Source organism: Uloborus diversus, chromosome 3, assembly GCF_026930045.1.
Source record: "Uloborus diversus isolate 005 chromosome 3, Udiv.v.3.1, whole genome shotgun sequence".
Lineage (NCBI taxonomy): Eukaryota > Metazoa > Arthropoda > Arachnida > Araneae > Uloboridae > Uloborus > Uloborus diversus.
This window is the reverse complement of record NC_072733.1, coordinates 63,591,683-63,615,654: the sequence shown is the minus strand read 5'-3', so window position 1 is coordinate 63,615,654 and position 23,972 is coordinate 63,591,683. Positions and strand designations below refer to the sequence as shown.

The following is a 23,972-nucleotide window of genomic DNA, read 5'->3' as shown; positions in this document are numbered from 1 at the left end:
ATGTGATTAAAATTAAGAGTTTAGCAGAAATGATGTCGCTCAAGTAATGTATAATCTGTATTTGCAGTAAATTTTGCTTTAGATTCAGTAATACTTATATTTTACTTTCATTTTAAGTGTTTAATTTGATTATTGCCTGGTGTTTTACATTTTGAGTGAATTTCGACAGTAAAAAATAGTGAACAAAATAATATGAAATAACACTTTCCAACTTCATTAATTAAAAAAACATTCATGTCACTGATGAAAACTGTCTAACAGCTTTCAATATTAGTTCTAATTAACCATTATATCAGTATCTATGAAAAGGATTAAATAAAAAAGGAGTCAAAGATAAAGATAATTGAAGTTTCAAATGGAAAAAATGTTTAAAAAAATATATAAATGAGGATAGCTTCTAACAACAATTTGCTTTCAGTCGTACACGCATTAAAAATTTGGCCGAACTTTCGTGCTGCAAGTTTGAACCATTTGCGATAAATTTTCGAACATTTCCAGCAAATAACACAGTTTGAACATATCTACACTCGCATCCACTGGATCAAGTGGAAGATAATTCTGATGCTATTCCTTTCCAATATCTTCGAATAAATATATATATATCCAAAACACGCTTCATTGTTCAGTCCAGGCACAGTATAGGACTAAGCAACATAAATTCATGTAAGAAAGTTTAATTCTAAAGCAAACCCTAGTCCGTTCCTCAAAGTGGTTTACATAATTCAGGAATCAGTTTGCGTGGATAGCAGGCAGCCATTGAATGTCTCTCACATTTTAATGAAAAATAGTTGGTAAAAAAAGGACGTTAGAGACCATGTACTGTCTGGAAGCATGAAATTGACGGGAAAAATAAACATAGACAGCTGCGTTATGTGCACACATTCTCCATTATGTACAATCGTCAAGAGCACTGCTCAGTCGTCTGGATGAGGAACAAATTGCAATTAAAGCAAAATACACAATACAAGAAATGCTTTGGAAAGTACGAATAAAAACGCCTCACATGTTTAACACAAAATGTACCAATGCTTCATGTTGGACAACAGTTAAGTGGCACAAGAAGCATACAATGGCGAATTAGTTGTGGTCAAATATCGATGACCACAATCATAGTTCAAAGGAAAAACTTATGCTGAAAAGTCTTGTTTATATAATTGTACAGTTGGTAAAAAGCTCTGGAAACTCGAATACTCGTAGTGAAGACATAGCAATTTTTCTGGACAGAAAAATGTACTCTTCTTCAGTATTCTCACTGGGCACGGGATAGCTGAAGTAAAACTCATCACTACCCGAAATTTCGTATGACAAAAACATGTATTGTAAACGACTGAATATGAAATAATAATAAACAGGAATGCCTAACACCTTCATAAGACTGAATACATGATAGGAACAAAAAATTACGTAAATATAAGAAAATCCTGAGCAACTTAATGATGCAAAAGGAAAACTCGTTAACACAGGATTTTCTTTACAAAAACCACTACACAAGCTTGATGCTATTTGAATTCGGCAGTCTTTGAGAAAATTTGATTTTAGGATCTGGTTTCTGCTGACCCTGTCCATTTGGCATGGCGTATTTCAACTTCTCCCAGAACCTTTTATCGCCCCAACGAATGACAGGGGCACTGCGGAAGCACATTCTTGCATCAGGATCAACGTCTTTTATTGACAGTTTATCCATGATCACCACAACCAACTTGTGCTTTCGATTGCACTGCGATTCACGGTGGGCACTTTTCAATTCGAAGCGGCACCATTCGCTCTTAAGGAATTGCTCGGAGAGAACAATAATTGTTCGGTGACTACATTCAATGGCTTCAGTAATAGCCTCAGCAACATATCCAGACATTGGCAAATCACGATATCTTAAACACAGGCGGTAAGATGGAGTACCATATTCGAGTTCAGGAGCTAAAAACTGTGAAATAAAATTTTCATCCTTTTTACTGTAGGAAATAAAAGCATCAAAAAGTTTTTCCGTTTCAGGTGGAAAAGTGTTTCTCTCAAAAAGGCGGATGCCATACTTAGTATACAGCCACACTTTTATTTCTTTCCGGTACACACATATGAGAATCGTAAGCAAAAGCAAAATTAGAATCACAATAGGTACAATAATGATGATGGGCATATAGTCTGCTTGGAACACGGCTTGAAAGTAGGTAATAGCTGTGTAATTAGAGCACGAAGCCACGTTGAATTCTACAAGATAAGGCCCTGCAGATTGGTTATAGCGGCATTGAACGGATGCAATGTCCTTTATCAGCGAAGAAGAACTTTGAAGCCATTCGTAGTAAGATTCCAAATACTGACAATTGCAGTTCCAAGGATTATGTCCTAACTGAAGGCTAGTAAGACGAGTGTTTAACTTAAGATTCCAAACTTGGTAGTCCATGATAAGATTGTGATCTAAATGCAGATGTGTGAGAGATTTTAAATTTTGAAACGTAGTATTTGCAACAAATCTAATTTTATTACTTGAAAGATATAACTCTTCCAAATGAATTAATGTCTCAAATTCATATCCATTAAGCGATACTAGCTGATTGTTTTCCAAATGTAAGATACGAAGTGTCAATAAACCGTTGAAAGTTCTGTTGTTGATAACATGGATGTTACTGTTATTTAAAAATATAATTCGCATGTTCTTGCGCCCAATAAATGTGTGACTAGTGAGTTGATAAATATTGTTACCATCAAGATACAAATCGGTGACATCCATAGGAATAACAGATGGCATAGAGGAAAAGTTTTGTGAACTGCAATCCACAATGTTTGTATTCCAAGTCTGATCTGCGTAGCAAGTGCAATTATCTGGGCAAACCATTTCACAATCGCAAGCATCAAATTCACAGCAGTGACACAGGGCAAAACAATGACTACGGTACTTGCAAAGAAAATCTGATGATTTTGATTTTGAAAGGGGCAGGAATGCGGCATGGCGGGTAAAAGATAACTGGCACATCACTTTTTCTAAATCTACAATGTGCGGATACTGTAGAGTTGCATCTGGCTTATTCATATGCTGCAGCCATTCCATGTTGCAGTCACAAAAGAAAGGATTTCCAGATATAGCAAATTTTGGGAAAGGTTTTTTCAACGCATTTGGGTTCAATCGAAATGTATTAATGTCAAGAGTCTCAATAAAATTATTAGACATATTCACGAAGCTGATGTTACCTTTAGCAGTAAAGGTAAAAGGATAAACATTGCTAATGCGGTTGTCGTTAATCTTCAAAAACTGGATGCCATTAGGGAACGAAGCTGCATTAATTCCCATTATAAGATTGTGCGAAACATCCAATGAGCGAAGTTGAAGTGTTGCTTCTAATTCGTAATAATTTCCTAATGTTTCAATTCCGTTACTATGCAGATCTAGTTCTTCCAGCTCAGCCGGTACAACAGCGTAATCAAACCAGAAAATCATGTTTCGTGATACGTTTAATGAGACTAGACCCTTGAGATTCATGAAAAGACCGTTAATATCCAAAAGTTGATTATCACTTAGGTCAATTTTGCTGACACTTTCAATGTCATCAAATATTCCATGCTCTAGGTTCTGAATCTTATTCTTCGATAAATCTAGTTCTTTTAGACCAACCATGTGTTTAAATGTTCCTCTGGTTAAGTTTCCTATTATATTCATTGAAAGCGAAAGATGGCGTAGTTGTTTGAGTTCACGAAATGATGCGTTATATAAGCCTTGGATGCTATTATTACTCAAATCTAAGGTTTTCAAAAATTGTAAAGATGTCAAAGCAGTTGGGATAAAACTCAGGTTGTTTCCTTTCAGTGTCAAATCTTGTACACTGCTGCAATTTTTAAATGCATCTGGATTAATACCGTAAATGCTATTGTAAGACAATTTTAAATTACTGATAACGTAAAGGCCATTCAGTGTAAATATATCCAAATACTTCATGCGATTATGACTCAGATCTAAAGTATGCAAATTATACAGGGACGAAAAGGAATTGTCTGCAATAGTATCTATATTGTTATGAGATAAAAACAACATTTGAAGTGAATACTGAGACTGAAATAAAGTATTGTTTATGTTGTTAAGTTCGTTATGACTTAAATCAAGTATGACTAAACGAATAAGATCTACAAATGTTTCTGGTCTTATTGAATCACTTGAAATTTTGTTAAAGCTAAAATTGAGAATAACAAGCTGCTGCAGTCCATTTAAGAGACCTTGAGGGAGGTGGTTGATTGAATTATTTTGAAGGTTCATTTCTCTAATATCAGGTGAATCTTCGAACAACATTGCTGGTAATGTGCTTAGGTGATTGTAAGACATATCAATAACCTGTAATTTTGAAAAATCTTTCAGTATGTTACAGTCTAATGAGGCAATATAGTTGTGCGCAAGCCTCAAAAGACGTAAGCTCTTAAAATATTTCAAGTCATTTGCTTCAACTTGCATGATTTTATTGTGAGACAAATCTAATTCGGATAAGTCATTGACACAAAACTCATATACTTTGCTAACGCCATCTACATGGGAGATCACTGAGGTCAATTCATTTTGGGTCAAATTGAGAGTTTTCAATGAACTGAGGTGACAAAATGTTCTGTCAGTAAACTTCTGAAGTTTATTATGTCCTAGATCAAGAGTTTCTAATTGGTGTAATTCATTGAAGCTTTCGGGGTGAATGGACAAAGAAAATTCTCCCCATTCATCATTCATAGTGCGAATACTAAGATTTTTTAACTCGGTTAACCCAGAAAACGCATCTCTTGGAACTTCTTTGATTTTACACTGCTTAAATTGAAGTGCCTTTAGATTACGAAGATGGGAGAAAGAGGCTGGGGCAAGAGAACTTTCAAAAAATAAAGATTCGCAGGTAACACTCATAGCAACAGTATGATCACTTTGTATGAGGCTGAAATTGGTAGCCAGTACTCCAGAAGCAACGATTGTTTGGAGATTGCATGACAGTGATACGTCATTGGAACTGATTTGGGTCCAATCACAATCATCCGGGGCAGAATATTGTAAAGCCGATGCGGCTACACAATTTAAAATCATAAAGCACATAAGTATGGTCATTGTGGGTCTTTTTCGAATAACATTCATTCTGATAGCCAATGTTTAAACAGAACCTAATTGGTGTCAGTTGAAGTCTTAATTCAGTTCCGTACAATGAGACGAATTGTTATCTGGAGTCGATAAGAGCAATCATCTCATCATCGACAGTTATTTGAGTCCTTTAATCCAACCAAAAGGGGAACTTTTTTAGCTCGACTAGATTCCAGTGTGACATCTCGTCAGATCCAATCTTAAGTTTCCACTTCAGCAGCTCAATTTCTCGATGAAAGACTTCTACAGTGAGGAGAAATCCGATTTTCGTTCGACTCCCGGGACAAATGAAATCAGCTCGCTGGGCAGCTTCGTTGCATGTCCTCTTCACGACTTTCCTTTCTTTAATTTTTTTAGAATGGAAACTTCTTTCTTCTTCCGATATCTTTTTCTCCGGAGGCTTTTTCTTCCGGATCACTTTCAGAAAACCTACAAAGATAGAGCAAAAGTCGAATTGTTAGATCCAGATATGGTAATACGTAGGACGTTTTTCACACAAGCATACAAAAATATTCTTTAGATAACTTTTTTCAGTGCATGATGCTAAATATTTTAATTGAAAATCGGAACACAACATATCACTCAGTTTAAGAAGTCAATAGAAAATGTGCAAGAGGAAACTGGAATTTATATTTTATCATAGGAGCTACTTGGGCATTTAAAAGTTAATAAAACAAAGTAATGCATAACTTTATTCCGCAGTTATCAGCATAACAAGTATATGCTTCATTTTAAAAAAAAAAGAAAGAAGGAAAGATAGAAAAACAACAACTTGAACGTAATAAATCAATACTATGTTTTTAATTAATATATTCTCCTTTATATATCAACACCAATTTTTTGTGACTAGATAGAATTGAAACAAAAAACTTCTTATGCCCTTGCACATCATAAACTCTTTCATTATTTCAAATTAATTTTCATGCGTCGTTGGAAAATAAATAAAATACAAACTTAAATGTTATTTAAATCTCGAATATCGAAAAATAGTAATACATAATGATAATTAACATAACGAACTTCTGTGAAATGAAATTCACGTAAATATATATAGGAAATTACGTTTTTTAATCATTAAATGCATAGTAAAGTCCCAAAAATATTTAGATATCGCAGTAAGTTAGATATTTCAGCCAAACGAACATTGATGAGATTTATGAACAAGCCTGAAGCGACAAAACCCCATGCTTGATAATTGAGCTGCTTAGCTTCTTTACACGGAATTTGGGCTAACAACATAGAATAAGCGCAGCAACAACAACAACTAAATAAGTAATAATCGTACATTTTATTAATTTGTTGTTTTTTTTATTTAATGTTATTCTGCGAAAATTTTCATTAAGAAAGAAGAATTTCTTAAGCAACAGCATGTATGCAAAACACCATACCAAGTTTAATGAAAGTGTGCCACCCCAAACTCGCAACAACTTAAAAAAAGAGAGAGAGAGAGAGAGAAAGAAAAAAAGTAAGAAAGGAAAAGAAAAGAAAGAAATCTACTGAAATTTTGCAAAAAAATTTTTGAATGTATCTGAAGATTTTCCTTCGTTACAGCATTTCTCCAGACAGTTCCTCTATATATTAATCAAATCCGATAAGTAAAAATAAAAGGATGCTTTCATGAATATGAATGAGTGAATAAGTATCATTTCAAGGAAGACATAATGCGAAAATACTACAATTCGTAGCAGCCGATGCACCAAAATGGGAATGCCGACTGCCTTTCATTTTTAGTTTATTGCTACTTTGCTGCTTCTGTAATGTCTAAGATCATAGCATTAAATTTATTCAATTCCATCTGCTTTTATTGCCGAGAGTCTCTTTTTTTTAAAAAAAATCTTTTAGTTTAATTTTTTCTTGCTCAACAAATCTGAAAATCCATTCTCGCTGGTCAGATTGCGGATTCTCGAGCAAAATACAAAGCCCTAAGGCCAGCACTTGCTTCGGTATAGGTAAATAAATAGCATCCTGCTGTTAAGTGATGTGCTGTTACAGGCGATCGGACGATCTACAGACGAATGGAGTGGCCAAAAAAAAAAAAAAAAGCCAACCAACTACCTATCATCTCTTCCTTTTTACTTTTTATCGGGGTAAAAGCAGAAAAAAAAAAGATTAACGATCATTTAGGATGTAATGGAGCAAGGGGGAAAAGGGGACGTGCCGTTAATTGACCATCATCTGACGCTAGTTCCACTCTTTGGAACCGCAGTTCAATTTTTTGACTGCTCTTCTTTGCACCTAACCTCCTCCGCCTTGTCAATATAGAAGGAAAGTTTGATTGTTAGAGAGCGGGTTCATTTTTTCTTCCGTCTTTCAGGAGGCTTTTGTCTGTGTTGGCTTTGATCGGCGGCTGTCAAAGTCCGGTTAAAAATCTTTTCTTCGAAAAAGGGATTGATTATGTCATCCTGAAGCAATAATTACAACGTCGTCATTCACTACAATTATCTATTTCGGAGAAATGGAGTTCATTCGGACAGAACTAATTCCACCCCCTTTTTATTTACTTTTAAGCCATATATAAAAGTAAAGTGTCGATGGATTATCTCCCCCCATCCCCCAAAAAAAGTTTTGTGTAATAATTAAGTATGTTATTTCTTTGAAGAATGTCGTCCCTATTAAAGCATGTGTTCTAATAACTAAACAACCCTATCTAGTTAATTTATAGCATATGGTTATCTTAACTGCATTCAAATCATGGAACATAAGAACTGAACATTCTAATAACTAGGCACTTACAATGATGCAAGCATTAATTAACTTTTTCTCATTTTTAAGCAATAATACGATGATAAACAGGTACTGTATAACCCTCACTCCCATAAATACGATATTATTATAAAAGACATTTTGCAGCCTGCATGGATATACATTTTTCTTTTAGAGAGCGGGTTCATTTTTTCTTCCGTCTTTCAGGAGGCTTTTGTCTGTGTTGGCTTTGATCGGCGGCTGTCAAAGTCCGGTTAAAAATCTTTTCTTCGAAAAAGGGATTGATTATGTCATCCTGAAGCAATAATTACAACGTCGTCATTCACTACAATTATCTATTTCGGAGAAATGGAGTTCATTCGGACAGAACTAATTCCACCCCCTTTTTATTTACTTTTAAGCCATATATAAAAGTAAAGTGTCGATGGATTATCTCCCCCCATCCCCCAAAAAAAGTTTTGTGTAATAATTAAGTATGTTATTTCTTTGAAGAATGTCGTCCCTATTAAAGCATGTGTTCTAATAACTAAACAACCCTATCTAGTTAATTTATAGCATATGGTTATCTTAAATGCATTCAAATCATGGAACATAAGAACTGAACATTCTAATAACTAGGCACTTACAATGATGCAAGCATTAATTAACTTTTTCTCATTTTTAAGCAATAATACGATGATAAACAGGTACTGTATAACCCTCACTCCCATAAATACGATATTATTATAAAAGACATTTTGCAGCCTGCATGGATATACATTTTTCTTTTAATGTGCTGTTTATGCGTTACAAACATTAATGTATATAGAGGAAAAAAAAACAGTACTGCCGTTCGAAAAAAAAAGGAAACCCCTTCTACATATCCATTTTGTGAAGAATTTAACTAAAAATGTAAGATTAATATGCTGAATTTATGAAACCAGACACAGCATTATTATTTCTTTAGTTCTTATGATTTGCTTCACGGCTCGTTTGTGTCAAGAAAACTTGAATCAGACTAATACTAAATCTTTTTAAGATCTTAGTTTCATTGCCTTAACATGTTGAATCTTACATTTTAAAAGATTTAGGTACATTTTCTTAGTAGAGTAAAATTTATTTCGTGCAAAATTTTCAGGATAGAAATTTATCTAAACCCTCTCAAAAAATTATTTTTATATACTTTTACTGTTTAAAGATTGACCAAATCGCTACAGTAACTGAAGAACAATTACTTAATTTAAAATATACGAGTAAGAAAGTTCATTTTAGTTTACCATTAAATGTTAATTGAAGGGCTTGCTGCAAAAAGTAGGTAGCTCCAAAATTTAATTTTTAACAGCCCCAGCTTAAAGCTTAAAACACCAAATCACATTCTATTATATATTTATTTATTTTTAAATTAATTGTCATGACTTTTCTTATATAAACGTACTGAAAGGCATGCAATCCGAGTTATTAAAACATTTGAAAAAAATAAATTTAAAAATTAATTTGAATTTTGACATTTTGAATTCAAATTATGTTTTTTGCAATCACGAGTGTGTATGTGTATATAGGCGTGTGTGTTTGTGTCAGTGTGCAGGCATGAGTATGATAAATACTCATTACCTTTGTGCTGAACAGTAAAGTAAACATAAACAACGTCAAAAAAGCACAAATAGGCATGAGTATGTTTGTGTGTAGGTGTGTGTCTGTATGCAGGCATAAGTGTGTGTGTAGGTATGTGTTGCGTGTGTGTGTAGGTATGTGTTGTGAGTGTGTAGGTGTGTGTATGCGTGCGCGTACGAGTAGGATAGAAATGCAACCTGGAGACGGTTTTCGCTATAGGAGCAGCATCGGGAGAAGTCCGGTCGACGGTGGTGCTGCAGAGGGAGGCGGGGGGAAAATAAATCATATAGGAAATCAAAACAGTCAAATGAGAACAATAAGCAATGTGATTGCTCAAAAAAAAAGTTTCTAGCTTCAATGCAGATTTTTTGGAAACGTTGAAATTGAAGCTATCTCTTTTTTATTTATTTATTTCTGCAGCAAGTCCTTCTATATTTCGGCCTATATTTAAATTTTTTAAAAATGGAAAAAAAATCCTTAAAATATAGCTTCTTTTCATACGATATCATTTATTAAGTCACAAAATATCACTCTTTTAAAAAGAAATATATATCTTAATTCACCAAAAGTTTACTCAAAAACGTCTCGGCAAATATCATTGATTTTCTATCCCCCACTCAACACCAGCTCTGCATTTACTCCATTAAACAGAATTCTAGAAGAAAATCGATTAAGGAATTATTATTCAGAAAAAGGAAAGATCCTTGCCCCGGAAAGAAAACTTAATTTTTATTTTTGGTGTAGATTTTGTTTTCAAAAAATTAATAATATCTCGTACCTGCATTTAAAATATAATTTCTTTTCGTCGGTCCCGTACCTCGAAATGATTTTTTATTTCTAAAGCGTTTGGCGACATCTGCCTCTGACTGCTGACGACTAATTACTAAACCCGTCATTTAAAGGAATTGACCCAACGGAAAGTAGAAAGTTTTTTTTTTTTTTCATTTATATTTTTTTCTTAATTATTCTTCTAGTGTGTCAAAGAAGAGAGATGCATAGATTTTTTTAAGGTTGAAAAGTCAGGGTTTTTGACAGCGCAATAAGGGACAGGAAACTTCCTATAATGGGGAGGTTAAAGAAATCAGATGGGTTCTTATTGTATCTCAAGATTAATATCTGAGATACAATAAGAAGCTATCCTGAAAATAAGAGATCATCATACCAATTGATTTGAGTTCATATTAAGTCAAGGCTTAAAATGAAAGATGGTAGATCTTGGATATTAAAAATTTCGGTGCATAATTTGAAAAGTATTTATATTAAAAATATGCCTATCATAATATATACATGGATAAAATGTAGGTGATTCAAACTCTTAATGCATTACTTTATACTGCATTAATTTCTTAACCTCTCACTGAAATTATGTTTACCTACATAATTTCACGTAAACTTCTACATAAATTACGTAAGTAAACATAGATAGATGAATATAGAGTGACAGAGATCAACATAGAGACGTACATATCACGGGACGCGGGAGCGTCCCGCCCCGCCAAGGAAACCAAACGTCAGCAGCCAACAGAAGCAAATCCACCGCCAAAGACGAAAGAAAATAAAGCGACCAAGAACAAGATTACGCGACAGAACGAATTGGGGTTTTTTGGGTTTTTCACCCCTCTGTATCTCAGCCCCATGAAGACCCCCGGAGTTTATTTTTGGTATAGTCAATCTCCGTGTTTATCATCTTTCGCCCCAATCCCCAAGGGGATGGAGATGATGCATGGGAATCTCCCAGTGGGGGATTGGGGTACGTCAATTCAAACTGGTTGTAGGGAGTTTGGTTTAGGGGGACAATCGGTGTAGGGAAATTCTATGCGGATTATTTTTCCCGGTTCCGAGCACGTGCGTATTTTTACTCGGACTTTTTCCTTTTTTTCCAAAATCGTTGTTCAGTCCGAAAATGAACAGCATTAAATTCATCGATTTAATCAGAGGAAACTAATATTACACAACGAATATTTATACAGGATTCACAACAAATCGACGAATAGAACGTACTGGAAATGCGCCAGTATTATAAACTGCAGAGCAAGGGTGGTTTTAAGTAAAGGACAATTTGAAAGTATAATTGGAAGTCATAACCATGTACCCGTTCAGAGTTTTTATTATGCTTAACGATTTCTGGGAGTGGGGGGGGGGGGGTAGGGGGAGTTAGCGCCTAAAATTGAATTACTTTTGGAAAAAAGACGTAATTTTGTACGTTGACTTACGCTCTTTCAACAAAAACTAATTTAATTGTTTTCCAGGCTTCCAAAATGTTAGTTTAAAATTTTTCCTTCCGTGTGTATGAGTGTCTAAAAGTGTTTTTGCCGATGAAAGAAAACATATTTTTATATTAAATGAGCCGACTAAGTGAAAGTGAGACCCAAGGCCCACAATAATTTGGAGACCCTTCTCCATTCCATCACTTTATGCCAACACAAAATAATGTTTAACTTCTCCTCAGTGGAAAGACTTCTTTTTTTTTTTTTTTTTTTTTTTAAAACGCCATGGGGACTTGTGCAGTCGCTGTTTGCCCATATCTAGCACCGGCATTGCTTTTTTATAGTCATTTTATAAATTAATCCTATACTGCTTTTTTATATTCATTTTATAATTATATTATAGCTCAACTAAATGGTGAAGGGGATATTGCCCGCCCCCTCCCACGCAAATATTCAAAAGAAAAAAAAATGGTCATGTACCGAACAGTTTTTTTTTTCCCGGTCTTCTTCGTTTCACTAGCCAGTTTATTAATGACTAGCAGTATACCCGCAGGGCTCTGCTCGTGCTATAAAATTTAATAAAACCTCTTAGAGCAAGTGTAAAGTTCCCTTTCTACTCCGAAATAAAAAGAAAGATTCTGTTTCATTAGTTAAAATGTGCACACATAATTTTGTATAAGTTCCAAACATAGTCCGTAAAGTAATTAAAAAAAAAATCCTGATAAAGATTACACCTGTCCCATCAAAATTCTCTCTTTTAAAGAAAATAGCATCGAATTTAAATACGCTTAGAATCATTTAAAATCTTCGTAGAAAATCGTTTAAAGTTAAAAAAAATATCATAATAACTTTTAACTCTCCAATCCAAAAGATACTGCCAATAAAAGAAGCAAAGAAATAGAAATATCACTAAGCTTAGATTTGTCGTCTCAAAATGTATATAAGCAGAACAAAAAGTAATCAATAAAAATAAACACTGTATTTGTTTATGCGAAAACATGATCATGATCACGTTACTCGCTATCTACCGTTTGCAAGGAGAGTAGGTTTTGTCAAACGTAAGACATTGGGCAATGTGACCACTAAGAGCAATCCTGATTGCTGAATCAGAATCAAGTGAAAAAAATCTCCCAACTCAAAGAATAATCAATTTAGTTGAAATACTCAGTACTTAAAAGAACAGAATGAAAATCCGTGCCGCTCCTGATAAAAAGGTATTTTATTGAAACATCTACTGTTACAGTTACAACGAAGGCAAATTATTACCGAAGAAAAAAAATCTTGTCATCAAAATACTCACTCCAGTTGAATCAGCTGAAACTACACACACATTCCTACCAAAAAGAATCACAGGTTTTATGATAAAGTGTATTTTATTTATGTAAAAACGAATTTTCACTGTGCTTCTAATTTCAGTGAAGGGCAATTCCACAAAAATGACATTTTTTAAGAAATATTTTTTTTTTCATTAATTTATTGGAATGATTTTGTGAACTATATCACTCATTATGCCTCATTCATTATGCGTTGGGGGCCTTCGTGGCTTTGTGGTAGAAACTTCGCTTCAAATGCCGGTAAACGTGGTTTCGATAACCTCGGATGTTCTGAGTGGTGTATTGCCTTTCTTAACGCTGAAAATCTTTCGCTCATGTTGTCTTATGTGTGAATAAATAAAAAAGTCCAAAATCTCGAGGCAATGTCCCTCAATATTTCCATGGTTATTAACTATGGACACGTAAACAACAACAGTAGTGTCATATAAGTTAAAGGCAACAATTTTTAACTTAATTAAAAATATGTTAATTTTTATAGTAATGAATGGACTTTAAAAGTCCCTCCACCACAGTCATTCCGTCAAAACACATAAACTTGAATTTGTCAACCTAGTGCATGAAAAATTATTTAAAAATTAATAGTTTCTTATTGTTACTTCTCTATTACGGAAATATTTGTCAGTTAAAATATTGAATTAGTACACAATTTTACAAAAATATCGTTTTGTTCTATGAAGTCCAAAAACTTGGTTCAGAAAAGTTTCATTTCATCACGGCGCAGAAAATAGCACAAACATTGAGGAAAAAGGAATAGAATTTTTTTTCTTCTCTGTCTTGTTTTTCATATTTTAACAATGAAGTACAGAGAAAAAACAAAGTCAGCTGAAATGAAAATAATTCCACTGTAAAAAAAAAAAAAAAATGCTCTGAACTTAAAAGGCATTATTTTCTGTATTGTAATTAAAATGCAGGGCTGTGGACATTACCGTACGCTGTGTGTACTTTTTTTTAAAAAGGAATTTCTTTTCTTAAATTTGATTTATTTTTATGCGTCACGTGTGGCACATCCAAGGTCAACCTCATTCAATAGGCTGTATGAATTACTTAACGGGTCACTCTCCAGAATGCGTAACTTTTGGGTCAAAATATTTTGTATTTTCTGTTTTTTTTTTTTTTCTAGTCTTACATGAAAGTGTTACCTACTAGAAATAACTGTAAGCAATGCCTCGGCTAAATTCCAATTATTTTACTCATAAATAAATAATTTAACAAATTAAAAAAAAAAAACCTTGTTCACGGAAATTAAAAAAAAAAATGAAAGAAACTTGTGTTTGAAAATAGAGGCTAATTTAATATCAAAGGAGTAATTTTGTTAAATGTACAAACAATTAGTTATTTTAATGATTAGTGCGAATGTAATATTAAGCTCTTAATTAAAGTACGGCTTAAACTTCAGTCATCCTTTTAGTTCAAATTATAGTGCCTAGAAAGAGTAGTGTGCCGACCAGCGCTTTTTTCCCCACAATTCTTGAAGACAAATTGTATGAAAACCGCTAGATGGCAGTGCGGTCGAGGTGTACATTCAATTTCGCGGTGTTTGTATTAGTAGAGGCGGGATTTTGTTAAAATTTAGTTCCGCGTTTCTCTTTTTTACCTTTATTTCGTGAATATTTCATGAAACAGCATTTAAGGCTTTTAATGGAGGCATCAAAGTTGAACATTGGAAGAAATAAAGCTTCATCTTGTTTCGTACCAGGGTGCAAAAGTGGGTACAAAACATGCAAGGAAAAAGTTACGCTTTTTAAAGTTCCAGCAGATGAAGAAAAACTAAAGTGGAACTCGTTAATTCCCAGGATAGATAAAGTTTTTCATAAATATTGCTCAATTTGTGCTCTGCATTTCGAAAAACATTTTATTGAAACGCATTTTAAGCATATTATAAATGGTGAGGACAGGTTGATTCCTCGGGGAAAAACTTTTTTGACAGATAAGGCAATTCCGACAATTTTCCCAAGTCTGCCAACATACTTTACTAAAAAATTACCAAAGAAAAGGTCCATCAGGAATTATGCAGTTAAGAAAAATGTTCCCTGTTTGAAAAAAATAAAACTTGATCTCTCCGCAGATGAAACTGAAGTAACCACGTATAAAACTATTATAAATGAAATTGTTCATATTAATTTGCCTAACGAATATTGGGTTTGTATGAAATTTAAAAAATCTCCAAATATTGTAGTTTTTGTATATAATGAAAATTATGTGGAAAATAATATTGACGATAAAAAGATCATTATTGAAGTAGACACAAAGACAAGGATGTTTTCAAAACAAAATTTTACACAATTGACTGAAAATTTGATGCTTATATTTTAAGGCAAATGTATTATCAATCGAGATGGCTTAGGTCGCAGTTTGTTGTTGTTTTTAATGCCACTTGGGAGACTCAAGCCCCATTCATGTAGCCAGCATGTGTTTAAAGCAGAAAGGAGCGACTTCTTAGTCAATGAGGCCCCTAAATGAGAAAGAGTCCAACTTGGGCACGGTATATAGTAGCACCACCTCTACAGTTTATAGGTCTGGAGAATAGGTTGGAAATCTCCAGCAACGCTACGCCTGGTAACTGTTAGCGACCGACCATTCGACTTTCGGACAAACGGAATCAACGAGCACGTAAGTTATATTAAAAAAAATTTTATTTTCAGCCTTTTAAAATCTTGTACGAAATTAAAAATTATTTTTGTTATCGTCCCCCGTTATCGAGATAAAAGGTATTTAAGTCTCTCGAAATTTTAAGAAAAGTGGCAAATTTAAACACTTGGCGAGGGATTGAAGGTACGAATTTCTCACAGACGATTTCCTCGTCTGTATGTGGCAGGACATCCATATCTACAGAGCGTGAGAAAGATGTCTGTCCCCATCGAAACTCGCTAAATTTGGAATAACAAGACTCACTTTTCTTAAAATTCACATAGTCTTTAAAATCTCATATATATACAACGGGAAAATATTTTTTGCGTCCAAAAACATGTATCACAATGTTCTTTTGATCGCTACTTATTTAGATTTTTTAATTTTAACACTGTCGTGTTGTTTCCTGATTAAGGGTACACTGTTATAACCAGAGGTTCCAGACGAGTGAATATATTCCTCCTAAGGTGAAAACATGGTGACCAAGGGTGCCATACTGGCCAGGAAGTAAAGCAGAGGTGCGAAAGTAGCAGACAGTCGTAGACAGGGGTGCCAAAACAGCAAGCAATCGCTAAATGACTTGCTGGCGCATGCGCTTCCGGCATACATTCACCATTCAACCACTTCAATATGGCGGACGAATGATAGGTTGCACTACGCGTGGCTTCTACGTCTTTCACATTGAATGAAGTACACTATTGGATTAAATCTCAACTTTTGTCGGATAATTCTTTAAAATAACAAGTAAGTACAGCTTTTGATCACTTTGTAGCTTTTAGGGCTTTTAAACATAGTTAAAAGTACGTTTAATGCTTTTCAGTTACCATTAGTCCGTTACGATACCGTAGTACCGTTAGTTGTTTATTTTCAGGTTACCGTTACTGCCGTGAAAATTCCATCATTCAAAACGCTACTAAATGTATCTATCATTATTTTCTTGAGTACTCGATAAGCAACATTTAATCACCGAAATAGTAACCGCAATGATATTTTCAATAATCAACAAGTGAGAACCTAAATAAAAATGATTCTTGTGCTTTGTATAGCGAGCGCAAAAAATAAAAAAGAAATCTCTCTCCGTCTATCTTTTTCTTTTGCTTTTTCGTTCAAGTGTTTGAATCATTTCCTGTTAGCGGTTATTCGATAGTGTTAGGAATTTCTTTAAATTTTTAACTATCGAAAAATTTTATGCGCATTTTATTTTATTGTTATTTTGATTGAAATTTTGAACGTTTGAGAAACGATTTTGTTTTTCCGTAACTTTAATATCCCAGAATATTTTTGGCTGTTCATGTAAATAATTCATAAGTACATCTACACTTTACTTTCGGTGCGGTTATTTCTCACAAATGATCATTAACTTAACTATGATTATTCAAATAATTACTCGTCTTTAACTTTAAATATATTTGTGACAACTCTTTGATACCAAATAAAGTCTGTAGATATTTATTGTTTTATTCATATTTAATATTACTTTGTAAAAAAAAAACTCATCAGTACGCAGAATTTTTTCACAAGTTTTTTACCGCCCCGAGAGTTATTATAATTATTATTATTTATTTAATTTATTTTTAAGAAAAGGATAAAAATTTCACAGGTCCGCAATGTTTTTCATTTGTTTTTACCGACCCGTGGGTCAAAAGAGGTTGAGAAACACTGATGTAGAGAACGGTCAGATGAATTAAAGCAATGAGCACTTCTTAACTATGTTGAAAACTCTGAAATATGGTCAAATGCTGTAATTACAAGTTTTAATCATTTCCAGTACTGAATTCATGCCATGTGAAAAGTGTGCAAAACGTAGACTATCATGAATCAAAACAAAACTCTTAAAAAAAGAAAAATACACAACTGTATTCAAAAACGCACACAATACGGGGGAGGGGGGGGGGATCTACAGTAAGGGTGCCATTTCTCTCTCCGAAGGTTCATTTTTTTCACCCCGGCTGCCTATTTTTTAAAAGGTGCCTGTTTTTCACCCTAGTTAGAGGTGCAATTTCGGCTCCGTATTAGGTGCCGCTGGTGAACAAGCGTTTCACCCCTGAAAGGTGCCGAATGCAACCTGTAGTTTTAACAGTGTAGGGAGATTCAGAAGCTGCGCTTCCTTTTAAAAGAAGTTTAAAGATATCATAAGCAATGTTAGACAAAGGAGAGGGACGCGGAGGTTCCTCATTTGTTTTTAGTTTTTAAGGATACATTTCTTTCGCTATTTTACATATGAGATAAAAGATAAAAATACATAACTACTTTTTTTTGACAATGATAACGTCAGATTCAAAAACACTTCTATTTCGATAATTATCGACAGCAAAACCGTTTGAAGACAAGTTCTAAAGTTATTTGCAAATTAGTATGTTATATGTGATCGGAGCAAGTGACCCTATTATTTTTTTTAATGTAAGGAAAGTCCTTGAAAATTTAAAAAAAAAACAGGTCGGAGTCGGTAGGTTTTCAAGCGACTCCGACTCTTCGACTCAGACTGAGAAGACCTGATAATTTTAATTAGCTTAGGAATTTCGAAGCAGTTTTATTTTGAAACTAGCGGTATCCGCAGGACTTTGCCCGGAGGAGAAAATTAAAAAAATCATTTGATTAGCTTGCATATTTACAAATAATGGATGATGAATTTCTCACCAATTGGCTATGTTCATTCGCTCTTCCCATGTTACGGTTCCACGTCATGATAATTTCGTAATTTACTCGTCCATCTTATGATAATTTTGCTCCTGAAACTGTTCTTAAAATTGAAATAAAAAAAGAACAAAATCGAATTTAAAATCGCTTCGAGGTGCACACCCCCATGCTACAAACTAATTTTGTATCAAATTTCATGAAAATCGGCCGAACGGTCTAGGCGCTGTCCGCGTCACATAGATCCAGACAGAGAAACTTTCAGTTTTAATATTAGTAGAGAAATAAGAGACGCGCAGTTATTGGAATACTTAGGGGCCATTCATTAATTACGTAAGGATGATTTTGGCAATTTTTGATCCCCCCCCCTCCATGCAAGGGTACGTAAGATTTTTTCACCCCCCCCCCCCCCCCTATTTTTACGTAAGATTCCATTTCGTTTTTCAAAATGATAAAATAACAAATCTTGGAATCGTTACATCACTGGAATCGTTATGAAATTGACATTATTAAACATAACTTTTTGCGTAAAGAAATAGTTACTGAAAATTTAGAATCTAAACTGAATGTTTTTCGACATTTTTTTTTTTGATGGAATATTAATTAAAAATAAAACATGCGACTCTTTTATTATATTTTAAACTATTCATTCTTTGTTAAACAAATAAAAAAACATCTTATCCTAACACGTTTCTTACCTTCCATACGCAAATGGAACATAATCTCTACCAAATCACTTGTTGACCGCGCAATTTCTAATGTGAAATACCGACTTGGAAAATATTACGTAAGAATGAGTTTGACCTCCAACCCCCAAAGGTACGTAAGGCTTTTCCAACCCACCTCCCCCTCAGGACCCTTACGTATTTTATGAATGGCCCCTTATAGTCTACTATTTTCATTGAAGATAAATTAGCATAAGGTAATTTTATTTTCTTCAAAAAATAAATGAACACCCATGTAACAAATAGCACTTATTACAGAATTTGTCTTTTGCGCAGAAATAAGTTCAATCCGAAAAACGGGGCTTTTAAACTGCGAAATGAGCATGCAATCGCTGATTTAAAACGAGTCTGATTGAGGAGCATAACGTACTATTCGAGCGCAGCGCCATCTGGGTTTTCCTCAGATCTGACCTCACTTTTTCCCCGTCGATCGGCACACTACTCTTTCTAGGCACTATAGTTCAAATTGGTGTTAAATTTGTATAGTATTAATGTATTTCTAAATTAGTAAATTTGAGAATGCAATGGTAATTTATAATTTTGGTAGATTGTCTAAAATTGAGGTATTTCCTCGCCTTCATCATTTATTCTCACCTCAAAAATAATGACATTGATTAGGTCTGTCACGGTGGTGAAGAATTTTCCATTAATATAAGCCTAATTGATAAATTTTTCAGGGAAATAAATTTTTTCTTAGTTGCTACAATCTGCTCATGTTAAGCATATGAAAACATGTGAACTTCTTTTTTTTTTACATTAATTTACGTTCTGAAATTCAAGTTCACGGAAGTGAGAATTCCCAATAACCACACTCGGTTTTTAAAACCAAATCTATCTTGATTTTCAAGTAAAATCTCACAACTTCTATATGGCTGAACGTAAACAAGGGGGCTCCATCGCATAAGGGAAAATAAAATGTGATGTCATTACTGCCATTTGTTAATGAGAAATGGCATTTTGTGACGGAGGTGAGAATTTATTGTTTGACGTAATTCCTTATGCTTCTAAAACGAACTAAAACACAATGTTAAAAAAATAAATATACTTAAAAGGTTAGCATTCGAGACACTTGTGAAAGAAATAATAAATAAAGAACCAGTTATTAAGCAAAAGTAACAGTGACACCAGGTGTTTGACATGCCACAGAGGTGAGAATTCACATGCTGTGAACCAAAAATATGTTAAAATAGGAATTACTATCAAAACATTGCTGGCATGTTTAAATAGATATATACTTTTGATTGAGGTTAAAAAAAAATTAAGAAAAAAAAAACGAACTTTATTAAATGAATTGTTTTTTAAAGTTTTTGCTAAAAGGCGTGTGACAGAAAAGATACTTTTTGAAGATAACCCTAATAGTTTTGCAATGACAATACAAGTTGTAGGTTTTGAAAGCTAAAGTTCCAATGTTAATGAAGCATATCTCATTTGCTGAAAAATAATAATTTGAACCAGTGAAAAAATTAAGTATGCAATTTAAGTCCACGAAAAAGTAGCCATTTTTTGTGGGGGGGGGGACATGGGGGTTAAGAAGCATTAAGAAGTTTAATAATTTTAAAAAGGAATAACGAAATTTTTTACTTAAATAAATCGCACATACATGTGTGTTTAAGTAACAAGATATTGTTCAATGCCGATTTAAATTTATTATTTTTAATCTAATATATGAGGCGTTACTTGTGAGACAAAGTGACCGCTTTCCGTGAAATGGCCCTAATGTGTACTTCATGAAAATAAAGAACTTTATGTGAATAATACGAGAAGTTAGTTTTAATTCATTATTTTCATGCTATTTCTGAATTACTAAATTTGTTCTTTATAGGAGCTGTTTTTTTTTTTTTTTCTCGGTTTATTTATTAAGTAATAAGATAGGTTGAACATTGTGGAGATGTAGTTTGCAGTTATCAAGTTCAGATAAGAATAATTAACTTTAGGAATGTATGTAATTAACAAGCGCATGAATTAAATTAACTTTTCATAGTACTAAAAAACTTTCCGATTTTATTATTTTTACGACTAAAATTATTTTTTTACTCAGCACATCCATAATATTCATATTCTAAATAGCCATCCCACATTAAATCATATTTAAAATGTTTCGGTTTGAAAATAAATGTACTGTATAAAAGATATTAAGATATTTCTCGGAGAGATTCAAAAATATTTGGGAAACGCCTTTGCCTATAATAATAAAGTTTTAAAATAAAATTTTCTTCCATTTACAGTACAGAATATGATATCGTCAAAAATCTTAAAATATTTTGAACAAAAAAACAATTAATGAGAAACAAGTTGTATAACTCAATATATCTTCACAGGGGGACTTTTAGAGAGACAATATTAGCATTTTGTAGTGCAAGATGGCGGTCTCATACACGAAAAAATATCCCCGAAAATTTTCCCTCTCGCTAAACTTTTCCCTCGAGTTGGAGGAGAAGGCATCTATTGTAATTCTTATCTCCCCTTTCCCCTTTGTTCCTTTCGAATCCTCCCGAGTTTCACACTTATTCCCTAAGGGGTTGGGGCGAGTTTTGGGGTGTACCGTCAATCTCTAGTGGCCCCTGACGCCGTAAACCAAAATACAATCCCCTAGACCATCAGGGGGAGGAGGTATTAAAGTTATAAAATCGCTGTTCCAAATAGTTTTCGCTTTCTTTGACAGGGCTACAGCCCAAACGAAAAAAGGAATCAAGCTGAAATTTCGCACACACATTCCTCGTGCCCTACTGATGTGCCTTTTGTGCCATTTGATCCCCTCCCCTTCCCCCCTCGTTTTTATCCCCCAAATTGTACCTTCCCGGGGTTCTATCACAGCCCCCCGGGTGGCTACGGTAATGATTTTTTGTTTACATATTTTTGGGGGGCCATTGAGTACATATACAAAAATTCAACCCCCAGGGACATCATGGGCCGGAGTAATTAAAGTTTGAAAATCAAATTTTCCCTAAATTCTCATGTTCTTACTCTCGGCTTATAGGGTTTGTTTACCTCGGACTGCAATTGCAAGGTTAGAACAGATCTAACAGTTATTCCGAAGTTGTCTTTGGAAATGAAATTCAATCAAGACTAAAACATATCCAACAGTTGCAACTAGACGTTAAATCGCGGATATCAGGAATTTGCCACAGCGACTGCGCATGCGCGCAGACTTAGCTCATTGGGCTTTCTGTTTTCAGATTTGGGCTTTCTGTCTTCAGATTTTATGTTGTTTGTTTATACTTAAGCAGAGAAACAAATTAATGAATGAGATTAGAATGCTGTCCCCCCCCCCCCCCGTTTCACCGATACAAAATTTCTTTTCTTCCTGTTTTTCAGTTTTGATATATTTATGGAGGGAAGAAATTTTAAATGTCGGCGCGAAACTGGGATTAAACCATTACAATATTTTACGTGACAAATTATATGAAACTGTACGCATATGAATACGGCACATATAACTTTTTAATTGAAAGCGAAAAATAGCACTTTTTTATTGGTTTGCTTATTTTCTAAAATAATGGATTTTTCACAAACAATACATAATGAATTGAAAATATATGAAATACGTGTGTGGATATCCGTGCTTTGCAGTAATTTGTTAACTGAAAAATTTTTTGCAATTAATTTAAGCAAGACTTTTAATGAGCTTAGTCTGCGCGCAACATGCGCATTCGCTATGGCAAATTTGGGATATCCGCGATTTGACATCGAGTAAAGTTGTATAGATCTTCTGACACATTGAAATTTAAAATATTTAATGGCTTAGGGTTTTTTTTTTTTTTTTTTTGCTTGGTGATAACATGCGTTATTTCGTTTTTTAAATGAACTTCTTAACAAAACTAGGTATTAAACAAGACGAAGACTTCTATCAAAAAAAAAAGATAAATCACCAAACAATTAAAATTATCCCATAAAACGTAAAATAATCCACGATTTAAGAAAAAATGTAACTAAACAAAAGTGAAAAGCTAGATTAAAATAGCCCTCAAGCTGTAAAACATTTAAAGAAACCTTCATGAAAATGTTGAATAATCTGTCAAATAAAGAAACTGTAATAGAATTTATTGCGAATTTGCAAAATACTCGAAAGCAATATAATTTAATATATAGTATTTTATTTATTATCCAAGAAATTTTCTTTGCAACAGAGAGAGGATATTAGAATTGTAATAAAATTTAAACCGCCCAATTCTCGCAAAATGAACATACAATCGTAATAGTCAGAAAATAACTTGACGTAAAATTAGGCTAGCCATTATTGCTCCTTAAAAACACAAAACAGCGTTGTTTCAATTGAAAATTTTTTGACTTGATGTTCTCAATTCTAAAAATACAGACAAAGTAATATACAGACAAAGTAGTGGTTTTGAATATCAATGCAAAAAGATGTGATATCTCATCAAAAACAACCCTGTTGTAAAAATTTCCCCGCCAAGAAAACCTTTAACTTTTCTGCACAAAAAAGAAAACCTGCATCCTAAACCCAAAAACCCTCAGCCATAAAAAGTTATGATATCTAGTTTGCCCGCCAAGTATCTACTGAACTATCATCCTTCCTCTTCTCCTTTTTCATCACAGCTACTTCCATTAGAACCTCCTTTTCAAAGTGAAGTGGTTGCTTGGTGAGCAAAAAGCTTCCCGTCAAACAAGATAAACAATTTAAAAGATCTATCCATATTTCTGAGGAGTTGAAGGTGGGAGGAGGTTCTAATGGAAGTAGCTGTGATGAAAAAGGAGAAGAGGGAGGATGATAGTTTGGCAGATACTTGGCGGGCAAACTAGATATCATAACTTTTTATGGCTGAGGGTTTTTGTGTTTAGGATGCAGGTTTCTTTTTTGTGCAGAAAAGTTAAAGGTTTTCTTGGCGGGGAAATTTTTACAACAGGGTTGTTTTTGATGAGATATGCTGATTACAATAATTTTTACCTCCACCAAATTTATTTAAGCAGCCGCCGATGTTGACGTTCCTGGCGTAAAAAATTGAACGATACAGAAAAAAAAGGGAGCTGCGTATCTAGCCGGTTACAACTATTTCAATATTAGATTTTGAAAGGAGTTAGATATTTCAGCTCAAGTCCCGCCACC

At 33.8% G+C, this 23,972-nt stretch overlaps 2 protein-coding genes across 2 annotated transcripts in view; both read right to left on the bottom strand.

The window, feature by feature from the left end:
* Positions 1–744: 744 nt before the first annotated feature.
* On the bottom strand, positions 745–5,081 carry LOC129219183 (toll-like receptor Tollo). Its single transcript, XM_054853502.1, has one exon. It carries the CDS (start codon positions 5,054–5,056, stop codon positions 1,484–1,486), a length of 3,573 nt encoding a protein of 1,190 aa, XP_054709477.1. The 5' UTR covers positions 5,057–5,081; the 3' UTR covers positions 745–1,483.
* A 135-nt stretch (positions 5,082–5,216) lies between these two features.
* Positions 5,217–23,972, bottom strand: part of LOC129218770 (uncharacterized) — a 184,145-nt gene continuing 165,389 nt past the window's right edge. Inside the window, exon 4 of the mRNA XM_054853094.1 lies at positions 5,217–5,515. Coding sequence (XP_054709069.1) covers positions 5,217–5,515 — 299 coding nt within the window. The remainder of the gene's footprint in view (positions 5,516–23,972) is intronic.

What these genes read in the sequence shown, in the direction of transcription:
- LOC129219183 (XM_054853502.1), bottom strand. Translation starts at nt 5,056, where the DNA reads ATGACCATACTTATGTGCTTTATGATTTTAAATTGTGTAGCCGCATCG.